Source organism: Perna viridis, chromosome 5, assembly GCF_037379345.1.
Source record: "Perna viridis isolate PV_CMFRI_1.1 ecotype Kerala chromosome 5, ASM3737934v1, whole genome shotgun sequence".
In the NCBI taxonomy this organism is placed as follows: Eukaryota; Metazoa; Mollusca; class Bivalvia; order Mytilida; family Mytilidae; genus Perna; species Perna viridis.
In genome coordinates, this window is record NC_142449.1 from 21,417,729 (window position 1) to 21,444,910 (window position 27,182).

The window sequence follows — 27,182 nt, forward strand, 5'->3', positions numbered from 1 at the left end:
AATGCATCATGGGTAATTCCTGAGTCAACTATGGCGGATGTCATTTCAAATACTTTTGTTGTGACAGTGTGACTTGATAGGATTTTTAGAGAAATTTAACAGTGCATAACTTTTTAAACATGGATAAAACAACGAAATTCATATCATTATTTATATTTTTATCAATATTTACCAATGGTAAGTACGAAAAAATGGTAAAGTCGACAATGTAAACTTGTGTACATCGTCAACAAATTATGACCCATGACGCTCCCTAATGGTTTAATTATCAATACCGGTCAGTTTTATAGTCTTTTGTTTTAAACCTTAGTTTTATTTAGATAAGCGTGATTTGAATGAAAGAAAAAATATTTCATTTTAAGTAAATGATGGTTGGTATTTTCTTTCGTACAACTTCAAAGTTGTAAACGCTTCTGTATTTTGACCAGGAAGGATGGGTTTTAACCGAAATTTAGTTGTCAAATATATTTTTGTTATAATGAGTTGAAAGATATATGAACATAAAACAGGGACTTTGTATGAGTTTTAAATATTGAATATTTAAATTCAATATTAAGTTTGCATATTATGGTACATCATAACATACATGTACCAGTAAAAACAAGAATGAAGTAACATACATGTTGTGTACACTACTGTACATGTAGATCTGGCATGCATGATTTTAACAAGAAAGTTTCGAAAAGTGTTGGAAGTGAGGTATACACAATAGCACAAACAAAGCTTAACTTTATATTTGACACAATTTGGAACCCCAACTTAATAAGAAAGAACATTTGTTGTGTACATACATATACATCTGTATCTGTAAATCTGAAATTTGTATACCAAATATAGAGGTCCTTTTCAATAGAGAATAAAGAATATATGTACATTTAAGTCTATTTGATATTTGTGATTGTCACGACATGCTGAAGTACACTTTTCAACTTGGCACATCTATCACACAGGTTAAAATTTATTTAAGACATTGCCATTAACAGTCGATGACAGATCTACTGCTTACACTGAAGATTGATAAATAGCATATTTCAAAACTGCAGTTTTTTAACTTGTATTTCTTTTTTTTTTCTTAATCACATGTACATGTTCAATGTATATCAATGGTTGTGACTTTCACTTGCCTCCTTATTAGGGCAAATTTCTAAACATACTGTACATATATTTCTCAACATTTTCAAAGACCATGAGTAACGTTAACACAAGACAACACTCAATTGACTTGGTCAAAGCTTTTTACCTTGCATATTAATTTAGTGTGGGGTCATGGATTGCTGGCCCTTAAAATGCTAAAAGGACTAGAAGGATAGACATGACTAGGTTGGGATGAGATAATTGTCATTGTTTATATGTAAAAAAATAATGCATTATTTATTGAATCAGCTTATTATATTATTTGAAATCACCCATTTTATGTCACTAGAATGGGTCATTAACCCAATGAAAGAAATCAGTGCTTAATATATCATGATGTACATGTAATGTAACTACCTGTCTGTACTAATTTCTGTATTTTCTCCAAGAGTGAAAGTACACTTCACTGATCGCAGAAATGGCACACTACATATTTATTGAACACTGAGGACAGAGGTACCTATCTGTACAAATCATCTCTAAAAAATATTGAGTCGTAAACCTAGAACCTGCACTAGTTGATACCCCTACAAATGGTACATAAGTACAAATGTATGTTGACTAAAAGTTTAATATGTACACTTAAACATTATTACTTGTACAATGATTTTTGAGCATGAGAGTTTTAGTTTATTATAATATAATAAAGAACTGACTTACATGTATCAGTGGATACACATGTATGAATGTTAGATGGCAACTTGTAATTGTTGTTTTTCACAGTGATCTCCTGAAAGATTCTAATGTGTCCAAGGACTAATGAAAATTTGGTGCCACAAAATAACTTTTTGCATTTCACTTTCCCTTTGTCAAGTTTGAAAATTGAAAAATCTGCAGGGATTTTTTAAGGTCTTAAAGCTATCACTAATTGTTGAAAAGTTCAGACAATATATTAACGTGTATGTACATTTTTTACATGTAAATCAATGTACACGTCTTTGGAACTTTTCTGTAGAAATCAGTGAAAAATGTTAAAGCATTAGGCATAAATTTTTATACCCCATTCAAGGAAGAGGGGATATATTGGAATCACCTTGTCAGTCTGTCAAAGAAGAATACAGTACGTTGTGCTGGTAAGCGAATTGGCTCATGTCCGTTATCATGTTGTTTTTTCGGAAGGTCTGTCTCCAATTGATTTTAATGATAAAACGATGAAAAATTTATATCAGCAAAAGCAATCTAGAAATTTAAGATTTTGTACAACTTCTATGTGTAAGTGTACATGTACATTGTGTTCATTCACAATTATTCATGATCATGTCTAGTTGTCCACCAACATGAAAGTTGTATGGGGTAAGGTTACATGTACATATATGACATGATGTATAAATATTGTTACACTTGTTTAGAAAGTTAAAAGGTTTTAACTTACTTTGAATACAATGTACATGTATGAAAACTTTTATTTTGGCTAGGAATTGATTATTTACCTTCTGTTTATTTTACTTCTTATTCAGTTATTGATAAAAGGGGGGGTCCTATTTAATCTAGAATTGCAATAATTCAGATTTAAATGGATTTGACCATGGTTCACTGTATTCACAGAATTAAATTGTGAATTGGCTTTATACCTTTGTACTTCTTGACAATTGCTTCATTAGGGGTAATCATTGTTCTGACCCTAGATTTATGGAGATTATATCTACATCAAGTTGAACTATGGAGGCCTTCCAGGTTTATATCAACACCTGCCAGTTCTGTATTATCTAATTAGCTTGTAGTCATGCTAGGATGTGTGGTAATAGGCTGGATCTTCCTGATCACTATCAATATTGTTAGGTGTTATCTATTTACTTATCCCATTTTGTTTCAAACTGGTCCATGATAAAAACGATGATAGATTTGAAGATACCCTCTAGGAGATAAGCAATACACAAAAGTTTTCATTTGCATAGGTACATGTACAGAGTGCACTGTGTATGAACAATTCTACGTAAGTCCTTTTTGTGTTAAACTTTAACCAACTCAACATGTCTGCATCATTTAACAAAAACGACAATTGTTTTAAATGATGTGCCAATTATCACATTCAAACTAAGAATGGCCATTGAAATTCTGAAAAACATAAGACAGCCCATTCTCAAAATTCTAATTCTAATCACTGTTAACATGTAATCAGAAATTGAGAAAACATTATTATTGTTTTTATTGTACATTTGTACATGTACATTATCCCGTTATAAGACTGAAATGCTCTGTAAACAATTATTTTATTTCTGCAATATGTACATGTATACCAATATTACAATAATGAATACTTCAGTGTTCATGGACATGTCATTATATACATGTAATTTGTAGGAAGTGTTACCTGTCATATTATATACAGGTACTGTCTAGTGGGTTGTAATTAACTTTTTACATCAATAATTTGTATGATCAGATGTTTTGACCCCAGGCCTTGTACAGGAAGCCCTGAGTTGTAGGTAGAAAACTGATCAAATATTTGATGTCATTACTTCTTCTGGTCTATGATCTCCCATGTATAACAAAGGAGAACATATTCTGACAATAGAGGGCGTACCCTGTCCTCATTTGGCCTAGTGTCTGATGTATATTGGGAGACCATGGGAACAAACCTGTGGGATTAAATGTTTAGTTGGGAAATCATGCATATCTTTATTTACTTTACTTCAAAAGGCCCTTTATTACAGAGTTGCAAGATTCAGATGTGTGTGACTAATCCATCCTCCAACAAAGAAACTGGATTTTTAATTGAATTTTATTACTGAGCTGTTTTGTTTTATTGTTCTATGATGCTGTTGTCTGAAAAGAAAAAAGCTTCCAAGGGTACCTTATAATTTGCAAGGGCTTGCATGTCAAATGATTTTCATAGAAATTATAGAAAGGATTGTTGGTTAGATACAATGTATGTTAAAAAGGATTTGTTTCCAGTTGAATAAAGGATTTCTTGAAATCCTGTATATACTACATAATCTATCAAACTTCATTTATAAGTAATGTACATACAAATGGACTTGTTTATGGAACTTCTTGAGAAAGTTCAATTGTTGATAGACCTTTGAATTATGGGATAACTCTGCTTCTCCTGTGAAAGTTAAAGTATTATGTTGTCAATCTTTGCTGTCAGGTTGTTATATATGGTATATTCAATATTGAATTTTTTATAACCCTTAATAATTGTACTGGATCATTCATGTTAAAGCCTGGTTTTAATTTGCTTCACTGACATACATGTATTGTCAAAAGTCCATCTTATTTGTATATGGATCTACATTCAACAGATGTATATTTTCATACATGTAGTATATTACTGTATCCTGAGTCACTTTCACCTTATTAATAGAAGATTACTTTGTGGTGACACATTTTGAATGGAAAGTATAATTCAGGTTGTAATAGCTACCTGTAAATAGGTGTGGGAACAGTGATACATCAATTATCAATAGAAAAGTCAATAATCACCCATAAAATAAATCTGTGTTGAGGTCATAAAAGATGATATCAAGACTAGGTAAACAGGAAGTGATACTTGTATCGACCATGACAATGAATGTTTCCCATGTTATTGTCATAAAAGTACCCTGTCTGTTCATTTAAAATAATATATTTTCCTTCATTTATGTCACCTAAAGTATAATTGTATAAACATGTCATTTTAAAAAAAAATATAAAAAAAACAAGTCAAAATTAGAGATAGGAAAACATTCTCCTTAAGGCTGTTGTAAAATTCAAAATTTACACTATCTATATTTCATCTTAAGATAAAAAGTTTTATAGATACAATTTACTATAATTTTTCATTACATGGACTGTGGGCAAATAAAGTGTGTGTGTATACTTTGACATGAACATGTAGTATTTTTCTGTCAGTACATATATGTACATTCATAGAAAATTTGAAGAATAAAATGTATTTTGATTTTTTTTTCTTTCACAATTTTAAGATTTAAATCTGTTTTAAGGTCAGATTAAAGTGTGGGTTATGGTATGCATTGACTATTGTTATCAATACCAGTAGGTTAAGATTTTAATTATTGTCGATCTGTATCTTTTACAATGGAATTTGGCAGTCTATTGCCAGTGGTTTAGATTCCTGTCTGTTTGAACTTCATAATTATAAAGCAATAATAACTTGTCCATTTATAAATGCCATACATATTGGGTTTCTAATAGCTTTTATTTGGAATCGGTATCTACATTTTCTGTACATGTACACCTTACAAGTTTAAATTTCCATTTCTTTATTTTATTATGATTGATCATGTGGCACACAGTTTTTAGAAGTAAACAGTAAGAAACAGTTACCAGTAGTATTTCCCCAAAACTTTATAGCAAAACGAGTTAAAAAAAATTAACAACAACTTGGCAGGGAAAGTCCAAAACTACTTATATTTTGTAACTAGCATTTCTGTGTGTATTTTTGGAGTTTCTTGCCTGTAGAATGCAGTAGTGTGATCATTACATATTTTTTTATATTTTAATAATTCTTAGACTTAGTTAATACAAATGTATATGTACACATTTCGTATTTTGTGATACATGTACATTATGTAATGTGCACTGTAAATTAGTATATATAAATGCCTTTCACAGAGCAATGCAGCTTGTTTTTATATATCTTACATCATATTGATATAATTTCATAAGATCTTTTTGGTTATTGAAGTGAATACTATTTTGTTTTATAATAAGTCCTGTGTTATCAAATATTATACAAGTCATTATTTCTATACCATTTATTTCCCAGTGTAAACCTTTAATTTGAGATAGACTGTTTTGATTTTCCATCTTATAATAACATATTAATTGAGCCCAGGTGAAAACAGGATTGATTTTTCAGAGTAATTTAATGTCTTGCTTTCAATGTGCATGTAATGTGAAATTGACACCTCTTGGCATTGATCAGGTAGAGACTTTAAATGAAGGACAGTCAGCTGTCTGTATAGAAATCATTTGGAGCTGTGCCAGAAACTATCTGTTGAATTTTGTACTTCACTGTTGGTTTCCTTCAATTATCAGAAAACTGTAATGTTGGTTTGTTAAATATGCTATAAGATTCCATCAAATATTTAATTTAAATAGATGTACTACTTCAGAACACTTTTACAGGTAGCATTTAAACTAAGTAGAGTTGACCTAATTTGATGAGTGATTATATTGCCATGTTGTGATACACATTTAAAGGTTGATAATCAGGCACATTATCTAAGTGATTAAGTTAAAGATTAAAATAAAACTTCCATTAGAAATCTTAAGAATGACTAGGCCTAATCTAACGGGAGAGATGAGCAAAAATCTTTCCTTGTTTGTGCTCACTTCAGAGATGGGGTAATTTTAATTGTTAATCAGCTGTAATTGATTACATTTGTTCAAGTCATCATTGTAATCATCAAATACTTTTCAAAATACCCTGTAATTCTGATTACTTAATGAACACAATGGAAATATTAAAGCCTCAAATGGTATCTATGGATAATGCTTCTGTCAACAACAAAAAAAAGGGTAAAATGATTGCTAATTATTTAATGCTTCTTTGTGTTAATTTTTCATTTGTTTTTTTTTCTACTTTTTATGTAAGACATTACATAATGTTAATACCAACAAGTAAAAAAAATCTTATTATTCTAATGAAAAAAGATGTTCGTAAGTGCTATCAAAATATCCTATACAATTGTTTTAATGAATTTTATAAGAAGTACAGAAGTAAAACCCCAGAGTATCGTGACTATTTTCTTTTATATTTAAATATCCCTATATAACTGTATATGTAACAAGTGCAATGGTTCTTCAAAAATCAAGTGAAAGTCAAATTGTTATATTGAATTTATTTTATAGGTCTGTATGGTTTGATAAATTGGTGAAGATTGATGTTCTACTATACTTTAAAAAAATAATTAATTTATAGTTATTTGCAAATTCATCATAATCAGATGTAATCATGATTACTTGCCAATGTAATCATTACTTTAGTCAATGTCTTTCGGAAATGCTAATAATTATTTTAATTTCATCATACATTTGACAAAGTTATTGTAATTTAATCAATAACATAGAAAGTAATCGGACCATTTCTGGCCCACTTCTACTATTTGTCTTTGACAAGGAGAAGTTTTTTGTAATACTCTGTAGATTACACAGACAAAAGAGTGAATGTACAACCTGTAGTTATTTTTCAAATAGAATTAATTAAAACTTCTCCTTTTGAAGTGTAGATTAGGCTCTGAGACTCACTGAACTTATAAAAAATAGGCAGAAATAAAACTAATATTGAAATTTATTTTTAAAAAAATTCTATGTTCAGGGTTGTAAGTACAAATAAATTAATTAAAAGAATCATTGATTTGTATTTGTTCATTTTAGTTTGATAAATAAACATTACCCTACTTTGTGCCAATGTACCCTTTCAAAACATAACAATAATTTTTAAAAACAATCATGGTTACATTTTGTTTGAGGTTTGGATATGAAAAAAATGAAGTAACTGTACATATAAATATTTTTTCCACCAAAACTGTTGTAGAATATGCAATGTAAAAAAAAATCATATCTGTTATCTCCTTTTTTTTAGGACTACAAGTATCTGCAATAATAGTAACACTATCAACGAATCCCAGTACTGGTGTGTTAGGACAAGGTGGAGTGGAGCTTAGGTGTTCATATCAAATAACAACTGAGTTCATCAGTGGAATATATGTAGAAGCAAACATCAGTACGGTATTTGTGGACATTGCAAATTTTTATCCACCAAATGTGCCATTTAATACATCATATACCACTCATGGACAATATTTAGAACCAAGAACAACACTGACTAATCCAGGATTAGGATCTTCATCAGCTGTTTTGACATTTAACCATATAGAATGTGGAGATGAAATTGAATACAGATGTAAAATATTATATGCCCCAAGTTCTAATCCTATGATATCAAATGTGATATCTATTAATGTAATAGGTACATAAATATTAACTGTTTTGTACTATTTGTAGCCCTTTATTGGCTATGTAAATTTCAATTTGTCTTGATACAGGTACATGTAACAGTTTTTATGATTTTTCTGCAGTGCATGAACTATATGTAAAAAAAGGTTTTATATGACTGCAAAATATTGCAATCATCTGAAGATAGTTGTTTTCATGCTGTAACTTGAGCATTGGTTGGTTGATGTTGATGGTACATGTACATGTATTATGTACCCAGCAGGGACTAAAAACAAACATTTGTTTGGATCTATATAAAATTAAACCATGTGTACTTGAACCACACCCTTAAAGGAAGCTTTTGATGGATTTAAAGAGTTTTGGCCCTTATTGATAATGAATTTCTTCAACTTTTTATAAACTGCTTATTTCTTAAGGTACATGTACATTTTGTTACTGCAAAGAGTTTTAAGACTAGACTCATGTCAAATATCGTTAAATTAGTGAATTAAATACTGATACATTTGTATAAAAGCTGCATCTAGTTTAAAAATTGTGTTTTTTTTATCACAAGTTGATTATGAAATTTATCGCATCAAAAGAAATAAATTTTTATATTTTCAATATTTGCTGAGGTATTAAAATTTGATAATTTATTTCTGAAGAAAATGCTCTCTAGAAAGATATTTTTAAACAACCAGTCAGAAGGACCAGGTGTGAAAATTGGCTGGAAATTATAGAAATGTAAGAACTTGCTTTACATTTAGATACCAATAATTTTGAAACTACTCTAGAGTTTTTTTTAACTAGCTTATTGTTTTTGCCATGTATTGAAATATTTACTTGTATTTGGTGACAAATATACATGTATGACCAGTGATACAGGTCTTGACATGTTATTGGTCTTATTTTCAGTAGCTTGGAATGTCAGTGTAGGAATTGAATTCTTTATAAAAGTTCTTTACTGTATTTCTTACCTTTAGAATTTATTTTTGAAAGGGAATCCTGCTGCTCCAGATGCCATACCACAATTTGCACCTTCAGCAGGTATAGAGGAAGGCCAAAATATTGCCTTTACCTGTACAGGTAATGTAGGTAAACCTCAAGGTAAATTCAGATGGGTCAGAATCAGAGGCAATCAGGAGCAAATATTTGATACTGAAACTACAACAGCAACAGTGATGCCAGGAACTTGTACATTTAATGGAACCAGTACATTTACTATGATGATGACCCCAGAGGACAAGGATGTGGTTGTCAGATGTCAGATCATCTATGATGATGTTGCAAAGGAAAGCAAACAGGCAGGCCCCATTAATGTCTATTGTAAGTAATAATTTAAAGAAGAAATTTATGTTGATGGGCTAATGAGGCAATAACTGAAGACTATTTTTAGTGTCTATGAAAGATCCAGGTTATCAGGATCCCTTTGAAATAGTAACAAGGTGCTACACAACCTATGGAAAACAGATTTATTTTAGGAGTTGTAATTTGACCTAAGTAAGAATGAGGGGCCACAGAGGGGCTGTAACAAGCATCTTATTTCTAGAATTACAAAAATGAAACTGTAGTAAGAGAAAATGGATCTCTTTGAAATTGTACCACAAGGTGCCATACCACCAAAGGATTTTGGAGGTATTGATTCAAACTATTAAGGGTCCTAGGATTTTTCAGAAATTGAGGTTTCCTCAGGAAAAATCCATGTAAAATGGTACCAGTATCGTATTGCATATCCCTGAGCGGGTGTACGTCAAAACATGGATGCCATAAAAATATAGTGCATTTTCTTTTTGCCTCTCTACAAACTAATGTTTTGTCAAAAGACATGAACAATGACTTAAAAAATAGAGCAAACATCACACTGTAAGATGAAGAACTTTTTTAAAAGAAAATCTAACATAATATCATAAAAATGTTCCACTGAAAAGGTTGGTTTGGTGAGTGCAAAACGAAAGTGAAAGTAGGGAAAATGGCTATTTATAGTTCAAGACTACTTTTCTGTCCAATCTTCGTGGACTCACCCTATTTTCTTTGCGGGAAATTATTTTTTCACATGTCCTTAGAAATGCTACATAAGTGAAAGTTTTATTGAATCAATTTACATATTTTTTAAAAAAATCCTAAAAATATGCACTTCACTATAGAAGTCTATGGGAAAATTAATACGATACTGAGACCTAGTAAGCCAGTTTTTCAAGTAAAGTTGGATATTCAGCAAGTGGTCTTTACCAGCTGAAAAAGTAGTACCCCAATACAGGTAACACTTTTAAGATGAATTAGCCAACTTTTGAACCTGATTTTTTATGGTAGCTCAGGTTTTTTGCATTTATGGTTAATCTTTACCAAATTTGGAAATGCATTTTGTTTTCATGAATTTGTAGGATATCAGTTCAATAAAATTATTATCTTGACTATTTATGATGAGCATATCTATATTCAGGTAACCTAAAGCAAGTAATACTCCTGCATAAAGGATAGTTTTCAAGTTACAACACATTTTAAGTATGTGGTTAGGACTTGAAAATAGTCATTTTCCATACATTGCCTCTTATATATGAAAAAATATTTTTTTTATTTTTTGTTTTTCTTTCAAATAAATAGCTAAAATGAGTTGCCATATAACTGTGTGGTTGATTTAAACACAGAAATGTCACAAAAGTCATCAGCCAATTTTTTAGTGGACTTTTTTTAGTGGTTCAAATGGACAGATTCTAATGCGGCAAGAAAAATAATGGTGTTTTTTCATATAAAAACTGAATTTTTTCAAAAAGTATCTAAAGCAGACAATTGTTATTATAATATTTATATCAGTAAACTATATTTCTTGCATCATAGCTATCTGTTTTAAAGAAAAAGTCTTTTCCCTGTCACATTGAGGTCCATTTGTATCTGCCTGGGGTACCAAGATGGCTTAAAATCTGTATTTTCTGCATATGAAAAGCTATATTTTTTTAAAACTATGATATTGATATAATTTTTTCTGGATTTATTATAATTGAAATGACCATATCTATAGTTTAAAACAGTTGGTTGTACCGGTCATTATACTTTACTTTAAACAAGAGGCTCCCTTGAGTTAAAGACAAAAAAGGAGGTTAGGATATTAATATTTCCATATATGGAACTCACAAGTGGGGATTAAATAATGATTTGGAACTCATAGTACAGCTCATGTATCTACCATGTCAGAATAAACCACAAAGTTGCTTAGTTTGATTAATGCAGCAGCTTTTTATCAAAAGTAATATTTTCTGGCTAACATTGAGATATTAGTCTTATGCCTGGAATAGGGTACCTATATAAGAATTTTAATAGGAAACTCATGTTTGTAGCAGGGCAATGATATTCTGAATTTTCAGTATGGAAATGAATACTCTAGCAGAAAAACAACAACTTTTAGGATTATATTGAAATGTTTATTAGTAATAGGTACCAGTATCGTATTGCATATCCCTGAGCGGGTGTACGTCAAAACATGGATGCCATAAAAATATAGTGCATTTTCTTTTTGCCTCTCTACAAACTAATGTTTTGTCAAAAGACATGAACAATGACTTAAAAAATAGAGCAAACATCACACTGTAAGATGAAGAACTTTTTTAAAAGAAAATCTAACATAATATCATAAAAATGTTCCACTGAAAAGGTTGGTTTGGTGAGTGCAAAACGAAAGTGAAAGTAGGGAAAATGGCTATTTATAGTTCAAGACTACTTTTCTGTCCAATCTTCGTGGACTCACCCTATTTTCTTTGCGGGAAATTATTTTTTCACATGTCCTTAGAAATGCTACATAAGTGAAAGTTTTATTGAATCAATTTACATATTTTTTAAAAAATCCTAAAAATATGCACTTCACTATAGAAGTCTATGGGAAAATTAATACGATACTGAGACCAAATCAACTTTACCACTGTCAATGACTGCTTTCCTAACAAAACAAATCCTTACAGCATATGCAGTTTTCAATTTGCCACAGGAAAGTGTAACTAAGTACCTAACTTTCCCTGACCCAAATTTCACTTGCCCCGGGTAACAGGAAATAGGAATCCTAGAACACTGATTCATCGCAGATCATAGATGTAAAAAAGTAAGTGTTACTGCTGTACAAAAGAAAAATAAAAGAGATATATTGTGTTTAATGTACTTTGTATTCCTGTATGATATCATAGCTTGAATATGTACTTTTATTGAAAACTTTTTGTTCAACTAAGTTATAAGTTGTACACAGTATTCTTCCCAGGCCCTTAAAGCACTGCTCATTACAGCAATATCGAGTTTGAGGGCTGCGTTATTGACCTCAGTACTGTGCTATCTTGCTGTGCTATAAAGTTTGATACGAGGATTAAAAATCAGTTAAGATGGGAAATGTGTGTGCCTCAAGGTGATTTACGGCCACCTGTAAGGTAATTAGCTCTTGAAACCGATAGCAGTAAACATGCTATGGTCTGTTGATCACCGCATGACTGCACAGGTGTCTGAAGCCAGTTGCAACAAGATTCTCTATCAGTCACCTCACCTGGCCACAAATTAATTTCAGAAAAGGTGTCAATTAGATACAAATATCCTATACGGAACCAACAGACTATGGTTAAAGGTAACTCAATCCTGACCAAAAGCAAGTGTCTATTTATAAATGCAAAGTTGAATGTTACACAATTACAAGATGTTTTCAACATTTTGAAGCTGATTTACCTGATAAAAGAACATATATTAAATTCCCAAACAATATTTATTTCATCAAATACTCCTAAACACTTTGAAAAGAAAAAAGGAAATGGCCGTCTTTAGTTTAGATTGCCATGTTGTTGCCAATGTATCAAGAGCGCATTGTTTTTGGCAGGTCAATCACTTTATTAATAGTTCATAAAAAGTCTAAAAATAGTATGACAGGTGTGATGAACAAAACAAAAAAAATGAATTTACATTTTTTGCAAAGGTTTGTGGCATGACTAAACTTCATTTTAACATAATAATAATTTAAAAAAAAACTAAAAACATTTTTTTCCTGGTAACACACCTCTGACTTCCTGAAAATTTTTGGCAACATGAATTTTAAGACCAGAGTATTACATGTACTTTTTTTGATATTTTGCATGTGGGTAGGTTGCCTTCCACAGATAGTGTCCTATGACCTTGAACTTTTACCTCACAGTCAAATTCCTGTTTTTCAGTGACTAACTTGTGTCTTGGCTGTAACTTTTTTGCCTTTCGATGTGGACTTCTGATATTTGGCATATGGGTAGATCATGTAAAGATGACGTGTCATGTATCATGGATAGTGGTCTATGAGCTTGAACTTTGATCTAAAGGTCAAATTTATGTTTTTTCTATGACAAACTTGTGTCCAGGCTACATCTTTTTTGTCTTTCGTTATGGGCTTTTGATATTTGGCATGTGAGTAGATCATCTAAAGGCAATATGTCACAAACCATGGATAGTGGCCTATGACCTTAAACTTTGACCTCAAGGGCAAATTCCTGTTGTTTTTTTGTTTTGTTTTTTTTGACACTCTTGTCTAGACTGTAACTTTTTTGTCTTTCAATGTGGGCTTTTGATATTTGGCATGTGGGTAGATCATCTAAATCCACTTTATATATATGGCTTATTGATGGATTCCATTGCAATGATTTCTAGTTAGTTCTGATTTTGTTGACAGACAGTGTAAGGGGTGTCCAGGTATCTTTACCAGCTAATGCACCACCCAGTTATGCTGAAGGAGCAGACCCTATACAGCTAACATGTACAGCCCAAGGCAGTCCAGCACCCACTTCTCAAGATTACACCTGGTATAAGGAATCCAATATGAGTAAACCTCTTGGTACAGGGACTACATATACCATCCAGAATGTGGTCGTCAATAACACCGATAACTATATCTGTGTTGTATGGAACAGTTTCAATGGAAAAACATTCAATGACAGTGATAAAGCTCATATCAAGATAGGTAAGATTACTGATTTTAGTAGTAATTATGCAAATATTTGTTTTTCAAATGCAATGGAAAAAAAACCCAGAAAAAACCATGTCATCACTTCATACAAAGAAAATAGGTGTTCCTGAATGTGAACCGGGCAACAAGTATCACTGTAATAGCAATTGCAGGAATCACCAATAAATGTATATATTATATTAAATATTTATAGAAAAAGCTTTTTTTTTTTTTTCGAACATTGTGTTTAGAGGAACAAAATATTATAGTGCTATTCAATGGCTGTTTTCCTATAAAGCCTGTATTACTGGTAGGTTCGAGGCAGTTGTAGTTGGTCGAGGTTAGCTGTATAGGTGCAAGGCAATGTCGAGGGCCTATACAGCTGATCGAAACCCAATACTTCTGTTCAAGGAACTAATATAGGCTGTATGAGTAAATACCCATGTAATGAGACTTTTATTAACCAGTTGATGGGGAACAGAAACTAAAGTTTTTGTTTAATAAACGTTGGGATTCAAAATTACTGCAAAAATGCTTGCATATTATATGGTCAATTTCTGTCGTGTATTAAGGTATTGGTTAAGAAATTTGTATATACATGTATGTTGCATCAAATTTTACACTACTTTTGACTAAATACCAAAGCAACATTATGCATATTTCAATTTATTTTCTTTTATGCATGTGCATGAACTTTTTCTTATTTGTAATTGTACCTATATAATTTCTCTGCATGACCTACCTGCATAGCATGTATGCTGTTCTGTTTTTTTGTTGTTTTATCATTTTAAGTTCCTAGTTATAAAATTTCTTTTCACAAATTAAGTTGTATTTCTGATTAAATTTCAAGTAACAAATGTTTTATTAATTTTTGGTTCATCGCTCCATTTGTCTGTTTTGTCTTTACAAGATGCACACCAGTAATTGTTATGTTTGGCAAATATTGATTTATACCAAATTAACACTTTTTTACACTTATTTTTATGCTCAAGTCATCAAAGTTTATGAAACTTATTTTGTTGAAGTAAATCTTTTCAAATGTGTATATGTATTCTTTTTTTCTTGTATTAATGCAAAAATTAATTAATTTTGTATGTCATTTTGCAGAAGGTTCATTTACTCGTAGGTCAGCATTTTTTTTTAGCAGTTCTTTAATCAGTGATTCATCTTTTTAGCAGAATTCTACAATTTAAAATCTGGATTTTTCCATTACATTTCTGTTTTTTTACTGTATGTTTACTTCTGATTTTGCCAATTTTCCCTTTATTTGTTGACCTTGTAAATTCATCCCTGTTTAATGCGATTCAAAGAATGTTGATGCATCATACATGCACTTATGCCAACTGTCATTAGAAATTGCAGAAACATTGTTGCTGAATAAAATACAACGTAAAAAAAATCTTCAACCAGAATGTTAGCAAATGGAAAAAAAACACTGTTATGCCTTTAATATCAGTGAAATTGATGTGTACCAAAACTAAAACTTCCTTGTAATTTCAAGCATGTTTACATCAGTTACTATACTAATTATGTATATTAACATTACCGTTAGTAATTAAAGTTTCTTTTTCCTTTAAGCAGTATGATATATGTACATGCATGTTATGTTGTAAAATTTGTGAGGAAATTCCTGGCTAAAAACTTGATCATATTTTATTCATCATGGGCAAAAGACTTAATAATTTCCTTTAATGGGCATATTTGCATGTATATCATTTTAGCATACATTTAGGGAAGTTAAATAAGGGAAAATGTTTGTACCAACAATGCATTATCTAATCATTTCAGTTAACATTTCTCCTCTATAAGGACATCTTTTATTTAGAAGGAAACATTTCAATACATTTGCATCAGATTTTGTTAAAAAAAAAATCCATGAAAAAACATGGCTGCTGTTACTAAAAATAGAACATAGGGGTCAGATTGCAGTTTTTTGCAAATAACTCAATCACCATTGCCTGTAGCAAATTTCTGGTTTGGGTAATATTGTTCCTCATCATGAGATGGACCTATACCAAAATTTTCAAAACGATTGGTCAACTGATGTAGGAGTTGTGTCCCCTGAAACAGGTTTTTTTTTGCATTTTTGTGTGTGCAACTTTGAAAATCTTCTCAAAATCCATTGCACAGAATTCAATGAAAGTTGGCATTTATGTTCCTTAGGGTATCCCACACAAAATGACCGTTGGGATTGTTGATTCATGAAAAAACATTGCCGCCGTTACTAAAAATAGAACATAGGGGTCAGAAGGCAGTTTTTTGCAAATAACTCAAACATCGTTGCCTTCAGCAAATTTCTAGTGTGACTAATTTTGTTCAACATCATGAGACGTACCTATGCCAAAATTTTCAAATCGATTGGTCAACTGGTGTAGGAGTTACGGCTAGTGAAACAGTTTTTTTTGCATTTTTCGCATGTGCAACTTTGGAAATCTTCTTCTCAAAATCCATTGCACAGAATTCAATGAAAGTTGGCATTTAATTTCCTTAGGGTATCCCACACGAAATAACATTTGGGTTTGTTGATTCATGAAAAAATATTGCCACTGTTACTAAAAATAGAACATAGGGGACAGATGGCAGTTTTTTGCAAATAACTCAAAAACTGTTGCCTTTAGCAAATTTCTGGCTGGGTAAAATTGTTGAGCATCATGAGAAGGACCTATGCCGAAATTTTCAAAACCATTCATTGACTAATGTAGGAGTTACAACCCCTGAAACAGTTTTTTTGTTGGTTTTTTTTTCACATGTACAACTTTGCAAATCTTCTCTAAAACCATTTAAGATAGGCGTAATAGTTCTTTAGTGTATTGTGCTCAAAATGACTGTTGTGATTTTTAATCCGTGAATAGATATGGCTGCCTATACTAAAAAATGGAACTTAGGGGTCATAAGACAGGTTTTTGAAAAAAATTCTAAAATTGTTGCCTTTAGTAAAATTCTGGTTCAGGTCATGAAAATGCTATGAAAAGCATTTCCTACATTTGACAATTTAGTTGATTTTAACTTAGCCTGTCTCATTCCTCAAGTTTTTCAAATAAGCAAATGGTTAACCAGGTGAGCGATTGATATCACAATACCGGTAATACAGTTTGTAGTATGAAAGCTAGTGCTCTTATTTCAGAGAATGTTACCAACTAGAAAACAGGCTTTGATTCCATTGTTAAAACAGGATTAATATCATGTTTTTGTTAATTGTTAAAGTAAGGCAGTGAATGGTCAGAGAAAAATCTGGTGAATAGCTGGTCATATGTAATCTTTGTCTATACATGTTATTATCAAAAGTTCTTCCATAATGATCTAATAGACAGTTTCATAGAGTTTCATTTTCAGTCATACAATTTTGAGGAGGATTTCAATTTTCAAATGTACATTTACATTTAACTAGACAATTTACATTTATAATTTATATGTTCTCATATCATTTTGGTTGAAATAAACTAGTTCCAAGATTTTTCTAGGGGAAGTCTGAAACATCTATTTAGGTGTGTCTGAGACTATATACTTATTTAAGATTTAATCCATTTACCTATATTGCATATGTAATTTAAGAACAATATGAAAAAAGTACTGTGTATGTTGAAAATACTGTCTTACTTTACACTGCAATAGGAAGAGATTGATTTGATAGTCTACTTATTTATTTGAGTAGGTCACTGTTGACCTGATCTATTCATGATAATAATTAGTAGTGCAAGGAACACATTCATTACATTGTTGTTATTATTATTATTATTATTATTACAAAGGTTTTTGTATATAGCACTTACTAACCCATCATTTATAACACTAAGCGATTGCATTTCATATTTCATTATAAAAATATATTACCCAAAAAAAAACATTAAAACAGATAAATTTTTATATAATTAAAACATATATTAGATATAAAAATAAGCCATTAACCAAAATTAAAGATGAAAAAAGAGGATATTGAAGTTGAAAACATTCTTCATATGTAAATAGAAATGTAAAATGAAATACATGTAGCTGATGTAATTGAGCTTTTAATAAAATAGTTTTCAAATAAAATAAATTAGATGTATTAAACAATTCTTACTTGTTGTAAACGTTACTATCAGTCAACAGTTTTAACTAATTATTTTGGTAACTCAGCTTTATGATTATTCTATTTATTTTTGTTTTTTGGTTTTTACTCCATGAAACTGTCATTTTTTTAATATCTCTTAGTACAGGTGAAGAAACAATGAAATTTAGTGAATTTAAAATAAGGTAAAAAAAGATGTAGTGTAAATGTCAAAAGGACAGCTGCCTACGTTTTTGCTGATCATCATTCCACCTTTCATTTTTAAACACCCATGCAAAATCTGTTTCTAAACTTAGAAAATCTAAGGGAGGTAATGCTACAAGATATCAAAGCCTGTTTATTTGGTCTATATACTGGCAGTATAGTGCATGATACTGTTTTTACTTTCTTAGACGTTTCCACTACTCCTGCTCCAACTACAACTTCCTCTACTTCTACAGAAAATCCAGGTATACCAACCAAGTCACCAATCAGCAGTGATAATGGTGAGTTACCATTTATTTTTGTATTATTAAATATTGGTTTATATTATTTAGGTTGTGGTTCTTTATTTATTGTTTACTGTTTTGTATTCCAAGTTTATCTGGCATTGGCTTTTTTTTTTTTTTTTTTTTTTTTTTTTTATTTTCTTGTATAGATTCAATACTTGATAGAGAATTTTTATGGATGCTTGTAAATATAATTGTGCATTTATAATTTTAAATATAGGTACTAATGCACATAAACAATGCTTCATTTACATCCTTATTTAAGTCTTGTAAATCTTGTCTCAGTGGTTTCTTCTATTTATTTGTTTTGTGGTTTGTCATGAGAAGGAAGATGTTGTATGTCAGGGAATCTTACGACGGGCATTACAGCCAAAAGTTAAACTGTGTACAGACACTGCTGTCTCAATTGTTTGATCTGTCATTTACTTCTATTGTACATTCTTATACAGGTTCTTAGTTGGATAAGTATATACATTTTTGCGGCAGTGCACACTTTCATCATAAAAGAAAGTCTTTAGGGAATAGTCCAGGATACATGTACTAATGTTTTTAAACCCCTGCAATAAATGTTTGTAAAAGAATCTTTCTTTCAGTCTGTCTGTTAAACAATTCATATATCTATCCACATATTTCCTCCCAAACAGCCCAATGAATTTTGATGAAATTTAATATGAAATTTATGCATCATGATGGTATTTTTTGATGCATGTAAAAGGAGATAATCTAAATTAAGCATAACCTTGTAAGCACTTCTCTCAAACAGCTAACTGGATTTTGATTACATTTTTATAGAAATATTAGGCTTTATTGGTAAATGTGCATAAAGCAATGTCATCCAACGAAACGGTTTTGTATGTTGAAACATCATTAACAAAGCTAATTAATGTGTTAAAATTTTAAAGGAAGATCAGGCATCTTATGTTCATGTACATTGTAGATGTGCATGAATGAAAATAAATGTTGTCAAGTCACTATAAGAGAAGATTATCTAACTTATGAGTTTTACATGCATCAAGTCCACTTGAAGGGATATTCTCTATGTGAGCTTGTTCATAGTATTTCTAGTTCATTCCTTTCCTTATTTATGCTTTAGTGAATAGAAAAGTCAAACTTGATAATCTGTTTAAACTACATAGGCCTTTGGCATTAAATATTATTTTAGGTGTACTTCATATAAGTTTTTTTCTTTATCATATACCGGTATATATCATTTTTTCTCATGTGAAGAACTGGACTTCTTAAAGCATTGCACTCCCAATTCACTCATTACGAAATGCCCTGCACATGCCATCTATCAATTTAATCAAAACTGGAATGCTATATTTATGCAAAGAAACTAGATTCAGAGTAAAATCAGGGAAAACCACAGTTAGCGCAATTATCCAAACCCTATGGACAGAGAGGGAAGAAAATGGAACAAGAAACAATATTGGAAGGAAAAGAAAACACTCCAAAAAAAAGGGTCAGGTTAATGACCACTCCGGAAATCATTAAATAAAACCTCAAGAGTATGGACTAGGAACACCAATTTTGCACAGAAATAATTCTGTAAACTAACTTGTTTTCAAGAACTTTTTTTTTATTTTGCAAGCAAGCAAAGGTGACTTTTAAAAATAAAAAAAAATATATTTGTTAAAAAGGACTATAAACATAGACTAGCAGTATAATGCATGAAAAAATGCATCAGAGAAAATAAATTTGTTTACAGCAGGCACTTACCAGTTTACTTTATAACACTCTGCTAGTTACTGATGGAGAAATTTTCACAAGACCAAAGCACTATACCTTTAATATTTGAATTTTTTTATAATGTACTGAACTGATTTCATAAAAAGGTGGAGTTACATACATGTACTGAGTATGGTAGGGGTTGGACATAATGTATCTATATTTATTAGACTGTCAGTATGACTATACTGGCATCCTCTATTTTACCACATGAGATTGTCAGTGCAACTCAAACTTGCTTCTACCAGTAGAAACAGCAACCATGAATTTGCTCAATCCAACAATTATCCATACAAAATAATACTCTTGGTACAATAACTGGTTATATGAATACTGGTGTGGTTTAAAGTAATCAAGATATGAACATAAATTACAATATTGTTATCAATAACCAAACCTGAATTTTGCTGGCAATTAGACCTGCTGACTGACTCAGTGGATTTCGTTCAAAATTTGTTGGATTGTCAATATATGTTGAATTATTATTTGTTGACCAAAAAAATACATAATATATTTTGCCATCTTATGATTTGACAAATTTTACAGGAGTTATAGGACTTTTGCACTTTTTTGCAGCCATGGAGAACATATGGCTACGAATAGTGTTCTATTTATATGAAAAAAAAAAAAAACACACTAAAAATAAACGAAATGAATGCATTGAACAACAAACCGATGATCACAGACATTGATATCTTAAGTAGTCTTTAAAGTGGCAATTTTCACTTTGTTTATTTACAGATGATGGCTTGGGAGCTGGTCCTATTGCTGGGATAGCAATTGGATGTGCCATTTTAGTGATAATTATTATTATAGTAATTATCTATTTGTTAAAGAGAAGAGACAATCCTAAGGATAGTGGTAGTAGTATTGATGGTATGTATGAATACAACCTCGTATTATCATGTATACTGGTAGTCCTTATTAAGATTAGTAATTTTTAAAATAAGTTTGCTTTTGTTACCGTCAGTAATGTGTACAGTTATTTTTGTTGGAGTTGTCTGTAAGCTAGTTAGAAGAGTAATCAGAACTGATTTTGGAGTTTCATTTATTTTGTTTCTAAAAAATTTCTATGGTAATTATGTTATTACCAGTAGTTCACCATAATTTGGTTCTGAAATTGATGGTTTCTGAGCTTCACAGTGGTACATGTAAACATTTTTTCTTTTAAAAAGGAAGTCAAATTAATCTTATAAATAATGGAAATATTTGAAGTGGTAAATAAGATTTTATACCTACATTTTGTATATGAGGCTAGTAAAAAATAATTCAGGGTAGCATATATTCAATCTAATTAAAAGCTAATCTTGCAGCTTATGGTTTTCTGTCATGTCGTATGTGAGTAACAAAAAAACGGGAGCTGCAAGATCGGCTTTTAATAAGATTGGCATAATTTTTTTTTTACTTACATTTTTATGAATTCTTATTTTGTTTACAAAAAAATACATAATATATCAGTTTTAACATTGTGCATTGTATATTTTTGTTCAAGGAAATAGACAAAGGAAAGAAAAAAGTAACAATGAACATCATACAGAAACCAAAATAAAATACACAAAAAAATGAAAGTAAAACAGCAATTTGGAACTCCCCCATAGAAACCTGTCTATTATTTTTTTCTATCTAGATTATACACCATATTGTGCTATTTTTAATGTTTATTCAATGTTCTCTTTTTTCAGAGCCACCAGAAAAACCTAGAAAGTGAGTATTTTTATGTGACTGCAAAAATTTATCATTCAATAATGGTATGTTGTGGTTGTCGTCATCAATAGACACTTTGTGCAATAACTTGAGTATTAGCTGGTTGATCTTTTGTAAAATTAAATTACAAAGTTGCAAATCCCTAAACGAATGTTGGTATTGATTTTAGGGATTATGACGGCCCAAATGTTTTGGAATTAGGGTACAAAAACAAGCATTTCATGGAAATTATCTATTGTATAACAACTGTTTTCATAAGCAGTTAACATCTGCTGCGAGCATGCAAAATATCATGGAAATAAATGGCTGTGAATGATTCCCTTCATTATGGAATACAAGTTACAAGAGTGTTAGTTTCGAAATAAGACAGTTATCACTGAATGCAAAAATCAGTTGGTTTACAGGAAAAGCATATGGATGTCAATAAGATTGTTTCACAATATTCTATACCACTGGAAGGAAGGCTGGGATTAATTTTGGGCATTGAGACTTCAGCCCATTAGCAGTCAGAGGCAAAAAAAGTGCCAGAAACAAGCATTCTTCAGATGTCTGGACAATAACTTGACCATAAGTAAATGGATCTTTTTGAAATTTTACCACAAAGGGCCTTACCACCCAAAGGAGGGCAGGGAATAATTTTATGAATTATGATTAAGGAGTGAAATCATTTTTGATTCATAAACTGAAAAACCTTTGCACAAAAAAGTGTTGTATGAAAGTTATTAACAGGAGAGTGATTTTTCTGTGATTGTGGATTTCCTTGTTCCGAAAACAGTAATTAACAGTTACAGTTTTTTTGTTTTTACATTGTATATTTAATTCCAATTATGCCTGTTTCTGCTTCCCTTTAATATGTGTCTCACTTTTCATCTGTGTAGCATTGATACAAAAATATCAATAGGGTTATTAATTGGAATGAGTGAATAACCAAAATATTATTACAAGTGACGAAGAATGCCTAGATTTAACAAGTGTGCAGAACTTGTTGCCGGCACAAGTTAAATCCTCGAGCGTTCCGGGCACAAGTTGTCATATCTTGGTTATTCATGATAACCAATTGATTATCCTATTTATAACATAGATTTTCTTCATAATTTATCGATATTTTCAATATGAATTTTAAATTCTGTGATTGGCAGATTTATGTCAAAGTTGTGATGTTTAGCGGGAGAAAGTGCGAGAGTGAAATTACTGAATTTATGTCACAGTGTGAAGTATCAAAATTTATTACATTTGGGACATTTGATAAAACACTGCTATCTGTATAATAAACATTTTTTTCTTTTTCTTTTTTTTTTTTAAGTTTTCATATATAACTTTTGTTGTTTGTGTTGTTTTGCTTTAAGCTTTTGGTCTCATAATTTTTCTTATCTTTTCTTTAGCAATTTGAGTTTCATCGATAAGCCTGATGCATTGGGAGATAAAAATGGACCATTTAATAATGTAAGTATATATATTCAATGGTTGATTTACTTAACTTTCTTAACCAAATGTCTGAAATGAGGGTTGAAATTTAACTGAGTTTATTTGTCCTATTATTAGCAATAATGCTTTATATCTTAAATTCTGAAAGAAAAAAAGAAATAGTTTACAAGTCTATAATGGCATAACCATGGATTTGAAGGGAGGTGGCTTCAATAACCATAGACATTATGAACCTACCTAATCTTAAAAGTAAGCTGAACCAAAGCTGTTTTAGTCTGAGGGTCTTTGGTAGTTGTTCTGCTTTAACCAAACTATGAAATTGTGAAAAACAATAAAATATGCACAGGTGTTGTTTCATATTCTGTCAGAATGCTGATACATGTTAACATTTGGAATTCCAAAAATTTACTACAGAGAAAACATTATTTTTATATTTAGAAAAAAAATAGTAACTTTTTGGCCTCTATGGAGAAGCTCCACTTGAAAATACATGTATGTTACAAATTCCTGCTATCCATTATTCCAGTTGTTATCAGTAAATGGCTCATAAGTTTGCAATATTTTCTTTCAATTTAAAATGTTTTGATTCCCATGATTGATAGGAAATTCTAATGCCCTTAGTCATAAGAAAATAAAATATTTATTGTTTTTCTTACAGCAAATTCATTATGCTGATTTAACATTTGAAGATCGGCCGAGATCTCGAAAGCCGTTACAGCTGAGTCAGGACTCTGATTTGGATCATTCACCGTATGCACAAGTGATGATGCCACGTGTGTAAAACAATAGACTGGTGCATTCATTATACATATAGTATGGGTAATAGTTGTGAGCTTTGTGTGTGCCAAAATTGTATGGATGTAACAACAAATTTGTCATGTTACTTTTGTATTATTGATCATGTGATCAATGGGCAACACTATATGTTGCTAGTGTCATTGGAGGTGTCATTCTCAATAGTCAAGAACAACACTTGTAGATTGAGCTATGAATGTTAAATTTGTCGCACCAACTGCTTTACTGATTGAGGATCTCTTTTCCATAAGATATTTAGGTACCTTATTTCCTTTCTGATTTTTTTCTAATTTCAAATGATGTTGTTGGTGTGATCATGTCACAGGAATAATATCTACTTCTTTGTATTGTTAAATCCCATTTTCTTTCTGGCTGTACTATAGTATATTTTTTGTCATTTGCAGGAGTCACACTCTATTAGGAATATTAAGGTTTAGATACAATACGTTTTTATTAATTATATCCTGGTTTATAGAAAGTTATTCTGTAAGTGCCATTATTGTAAAATATGCAAATCAGACTTTTTTTTAAGTATTGTTTATAATATTCATATCTTGTCAGTTACCCAAAAAGATATCTTTTCTATCCAATAACATTTAATGTCAGATATATATATTTGAAAAAGATGGAAGAATAGTATGATAGTAAATGCAAAGTATTTAAAAATGTTGGGAGTAAAAAGAATAGCGAAATAGTGGTTCTGTTTTTGATTACACAGTTTATCAAAAGTATTTTAAAATCATGATTCGTGTATTTTTTTCAACAAAAAGTGCTATGTACATACATTGTTTTAATCATTTTAGACTACGTAAATGACATTTCCATATTGTGGTTTATTATCAGTGCATTTGAAGATAGTGTTTCAAGTTCTTGTTTTACTGTTGTATTTTTATATTTGTTATTATGGTTGTCATATCCAAGGCTAATGGATGCTTCATGTGTGTCTGCACTTTTATCTATGATTGGTTTGTTTCGTGGTAGTAGAAGTGTCTATTAAAGTGCAACCCATATTAATTTAACATTATTACAAGCGTACATGTTTAATCATCAGCCTGCTAAATAGGCTTATGATGTGCTGTTAAATCATTTGGTATTGGAGTTCTGAAAATATCATGTCAGAAAAAAACTGCATTATGGGTAAAATTTATCAGAAACTAACAAAGCTCTTGGTCAGAATTTACATAGTGTCAATTGATACATTTTTACTCTAAACTTTCAAGAGCAAATAATTAACCATGGATGATTTTGATGTTTTCTGTTGTGTTGTCCAGTTTTCAGGAAAGTGACATTTTATCATGTTAGGATGCAAAAATCAAATTAAGATATTTTTTTATAAATTTTATATCAAAGTAAAATTCCATCCATTAGCTAGTGGTTTATGGTAGTTTAATAGTTACATTTAAAGCATTTTGTACTTAATTTTTTTTGTAAAAGTTAAAAGGTTATTTTTCTATATTTTTTTTTATTATAATTTATAAACATCTCAATATTTAAAAGGCATATCATTCCAGTTAAATGTGTTGTGAGAAGCAGTAATACAGAAACAATTTGTTGTGAATTATCAAATGTTGCTGTTTTAAAATTAAGTTTTATTTTGTTAAATTGTTATTAATGAAAAAGTTGTGTCATTCCAGGTTTCATGTGTTGTATTTTCAAGTCATATAAATTATTTTTGAGGACCAAGTCGAACAAAGACAAATTACTTTGATTTTTTAGTTTCAATGTTTAATTTTTATTTGCACAGCGAGATTCTTATTCTAATGGAAGATGATAAATTTGTAGAGAAGTCTTCAGTTTGGAGATAATAATGTCAGTGCACTTTTACACTGGAATTATAATCTGTTATTAGACGACCTACATTTGTAGTTGAGTTATAATCTTACCATGTACTTTATCCCACCACTATAGATGTCATTTTTGCATTTTTGTTTGTCATTGTTTAAAACCAATGTTTTTTTTTTCTTCTTTATTTCCATTCTTCATTTTCTGTTTACATACTTTTACAGTGATTTTAAGGTATGTTTATAGTTCTGCTACATTAGTTAAGAAGTGAATTTTGACTTCATGAAAAAATTGTTTTGCCTTGTGAGATTTCAAGATGAGACTACTGGTACATCTTTAATTAAATAAACTTTTAACTCCATTGCTATTTATCTCCATTTAGGAAAAGTTCATTGAGCTCAGTTGAACATAGATTATTCATTAAAAAATTTTGTGATAGTATTTTATCACAACTCCTGCAATCAAATACTGAGTTTGTTCTTCAGTTAAATGTATATTTAAAGTTAAAACCACCAACCAGGGGGTATATTAGAACCAAGTTAAATGTGTAGCAGAATTAATGCCTTAAGACCTGAATTCTTCACTTACATTTAGATGCAATATATTTCAACTTAGCCATTGTAGATAAACCATTGTATCATTACGATATTATCATCTACTAGTCATGTATATTATATATATATATCGTATAGGGTCATTTTTGTGCAAAATGATAATATTGTATAAATAGTGTATATAGACCTAAAACTAGGAATCTGAATTTACACTTCATTTTTTTTTCTTGTTTAATGATTTGTACATTTTTTCAAGGTCTTCTAACTTTGAAAACACAACGCTAATCAGTTTATTAAACCAAGGTTTCTTTTGTAAAATGACAGTTTTTAAAATGCATTACATTTTTCATAATTATTTCAATATATTGATTCATCATTGTATTTATCAAGAAGAGGGAGACATTATTTGATTTATTAACCATGATTATCGTTATACTGTATTAATCATGATTAGTTTTCAGCCATTCTGGTTGTGTATAATATAATAATGGATAATATACCAAGTGATTAAGAATTCAATCAAGAAAAATGTTTTATAGTTTTAACATTTTCATCTAGATCATTTTTATGAATTCCAGATTCTAATTTACTTGTTAATAAATTTTTAAAGTTCTGCACCTTTGTCTCTTATTGTGAATTATAGTTACTTCCTTTTTGTAACTTAGTTATTATTTTCTGTATACACCTTTAAAATCAACATACTCATGTTC

General features: G+C 30.4%; 1 protein-coding gene across 1 annotated transcript; it reads left to right on the forward strand.

Moving 5' to 3' along the window:
- LOC148616485 (uncharacterized) lies at positions 1–27,089 on the forward strand. The gene is made up of 9 exons (XM_088583554.1): positions 1–177; positions 7,667–8,053; positions 9,019–9,345; positions 13,676–13,963; positions 18,389–18,481; positions 20,954–21,088; positions 21,895–21,916; positions 23,299–23,359; positions 24,000–27,089. Exons 1-9 carry the CDS (start codon positions 120–122, stop codon positions 24,120–24,122), a joined length of 1,494 nt encoding a protein of 497 aa, XP_088439680.1. The 5' UTR covers positions 1–119; the 3' UTR covers positions 24,123–27,089.
- Positions 27,090–27,182: the final 93 nt, after the last annotated feature.

Bases quoted from the DNA above. Each gene is read 5' to 3' on its own strand.
- LOC148616485 (XM_088583554.1), top strand. From the start codon at position 120: ATGGATAAAACAACGAAATTCATATCATTATTTATATTTTTATCAATA. The intron at 13,964-18,388 runs GTAAGATTACTG...TTACTTTCTTAG, and splicing joins TAAAGCTCATATCAAGATAG to ACGTTTCCACTACTCCTGCT. The intron at 21,917-23,298 runs GTGAGTATTTTT...TCTTTTCTTTAG, and splicing joins CCACCAGAAAAACCTAGAAA to CAATTTGAGTTTCATCGATA.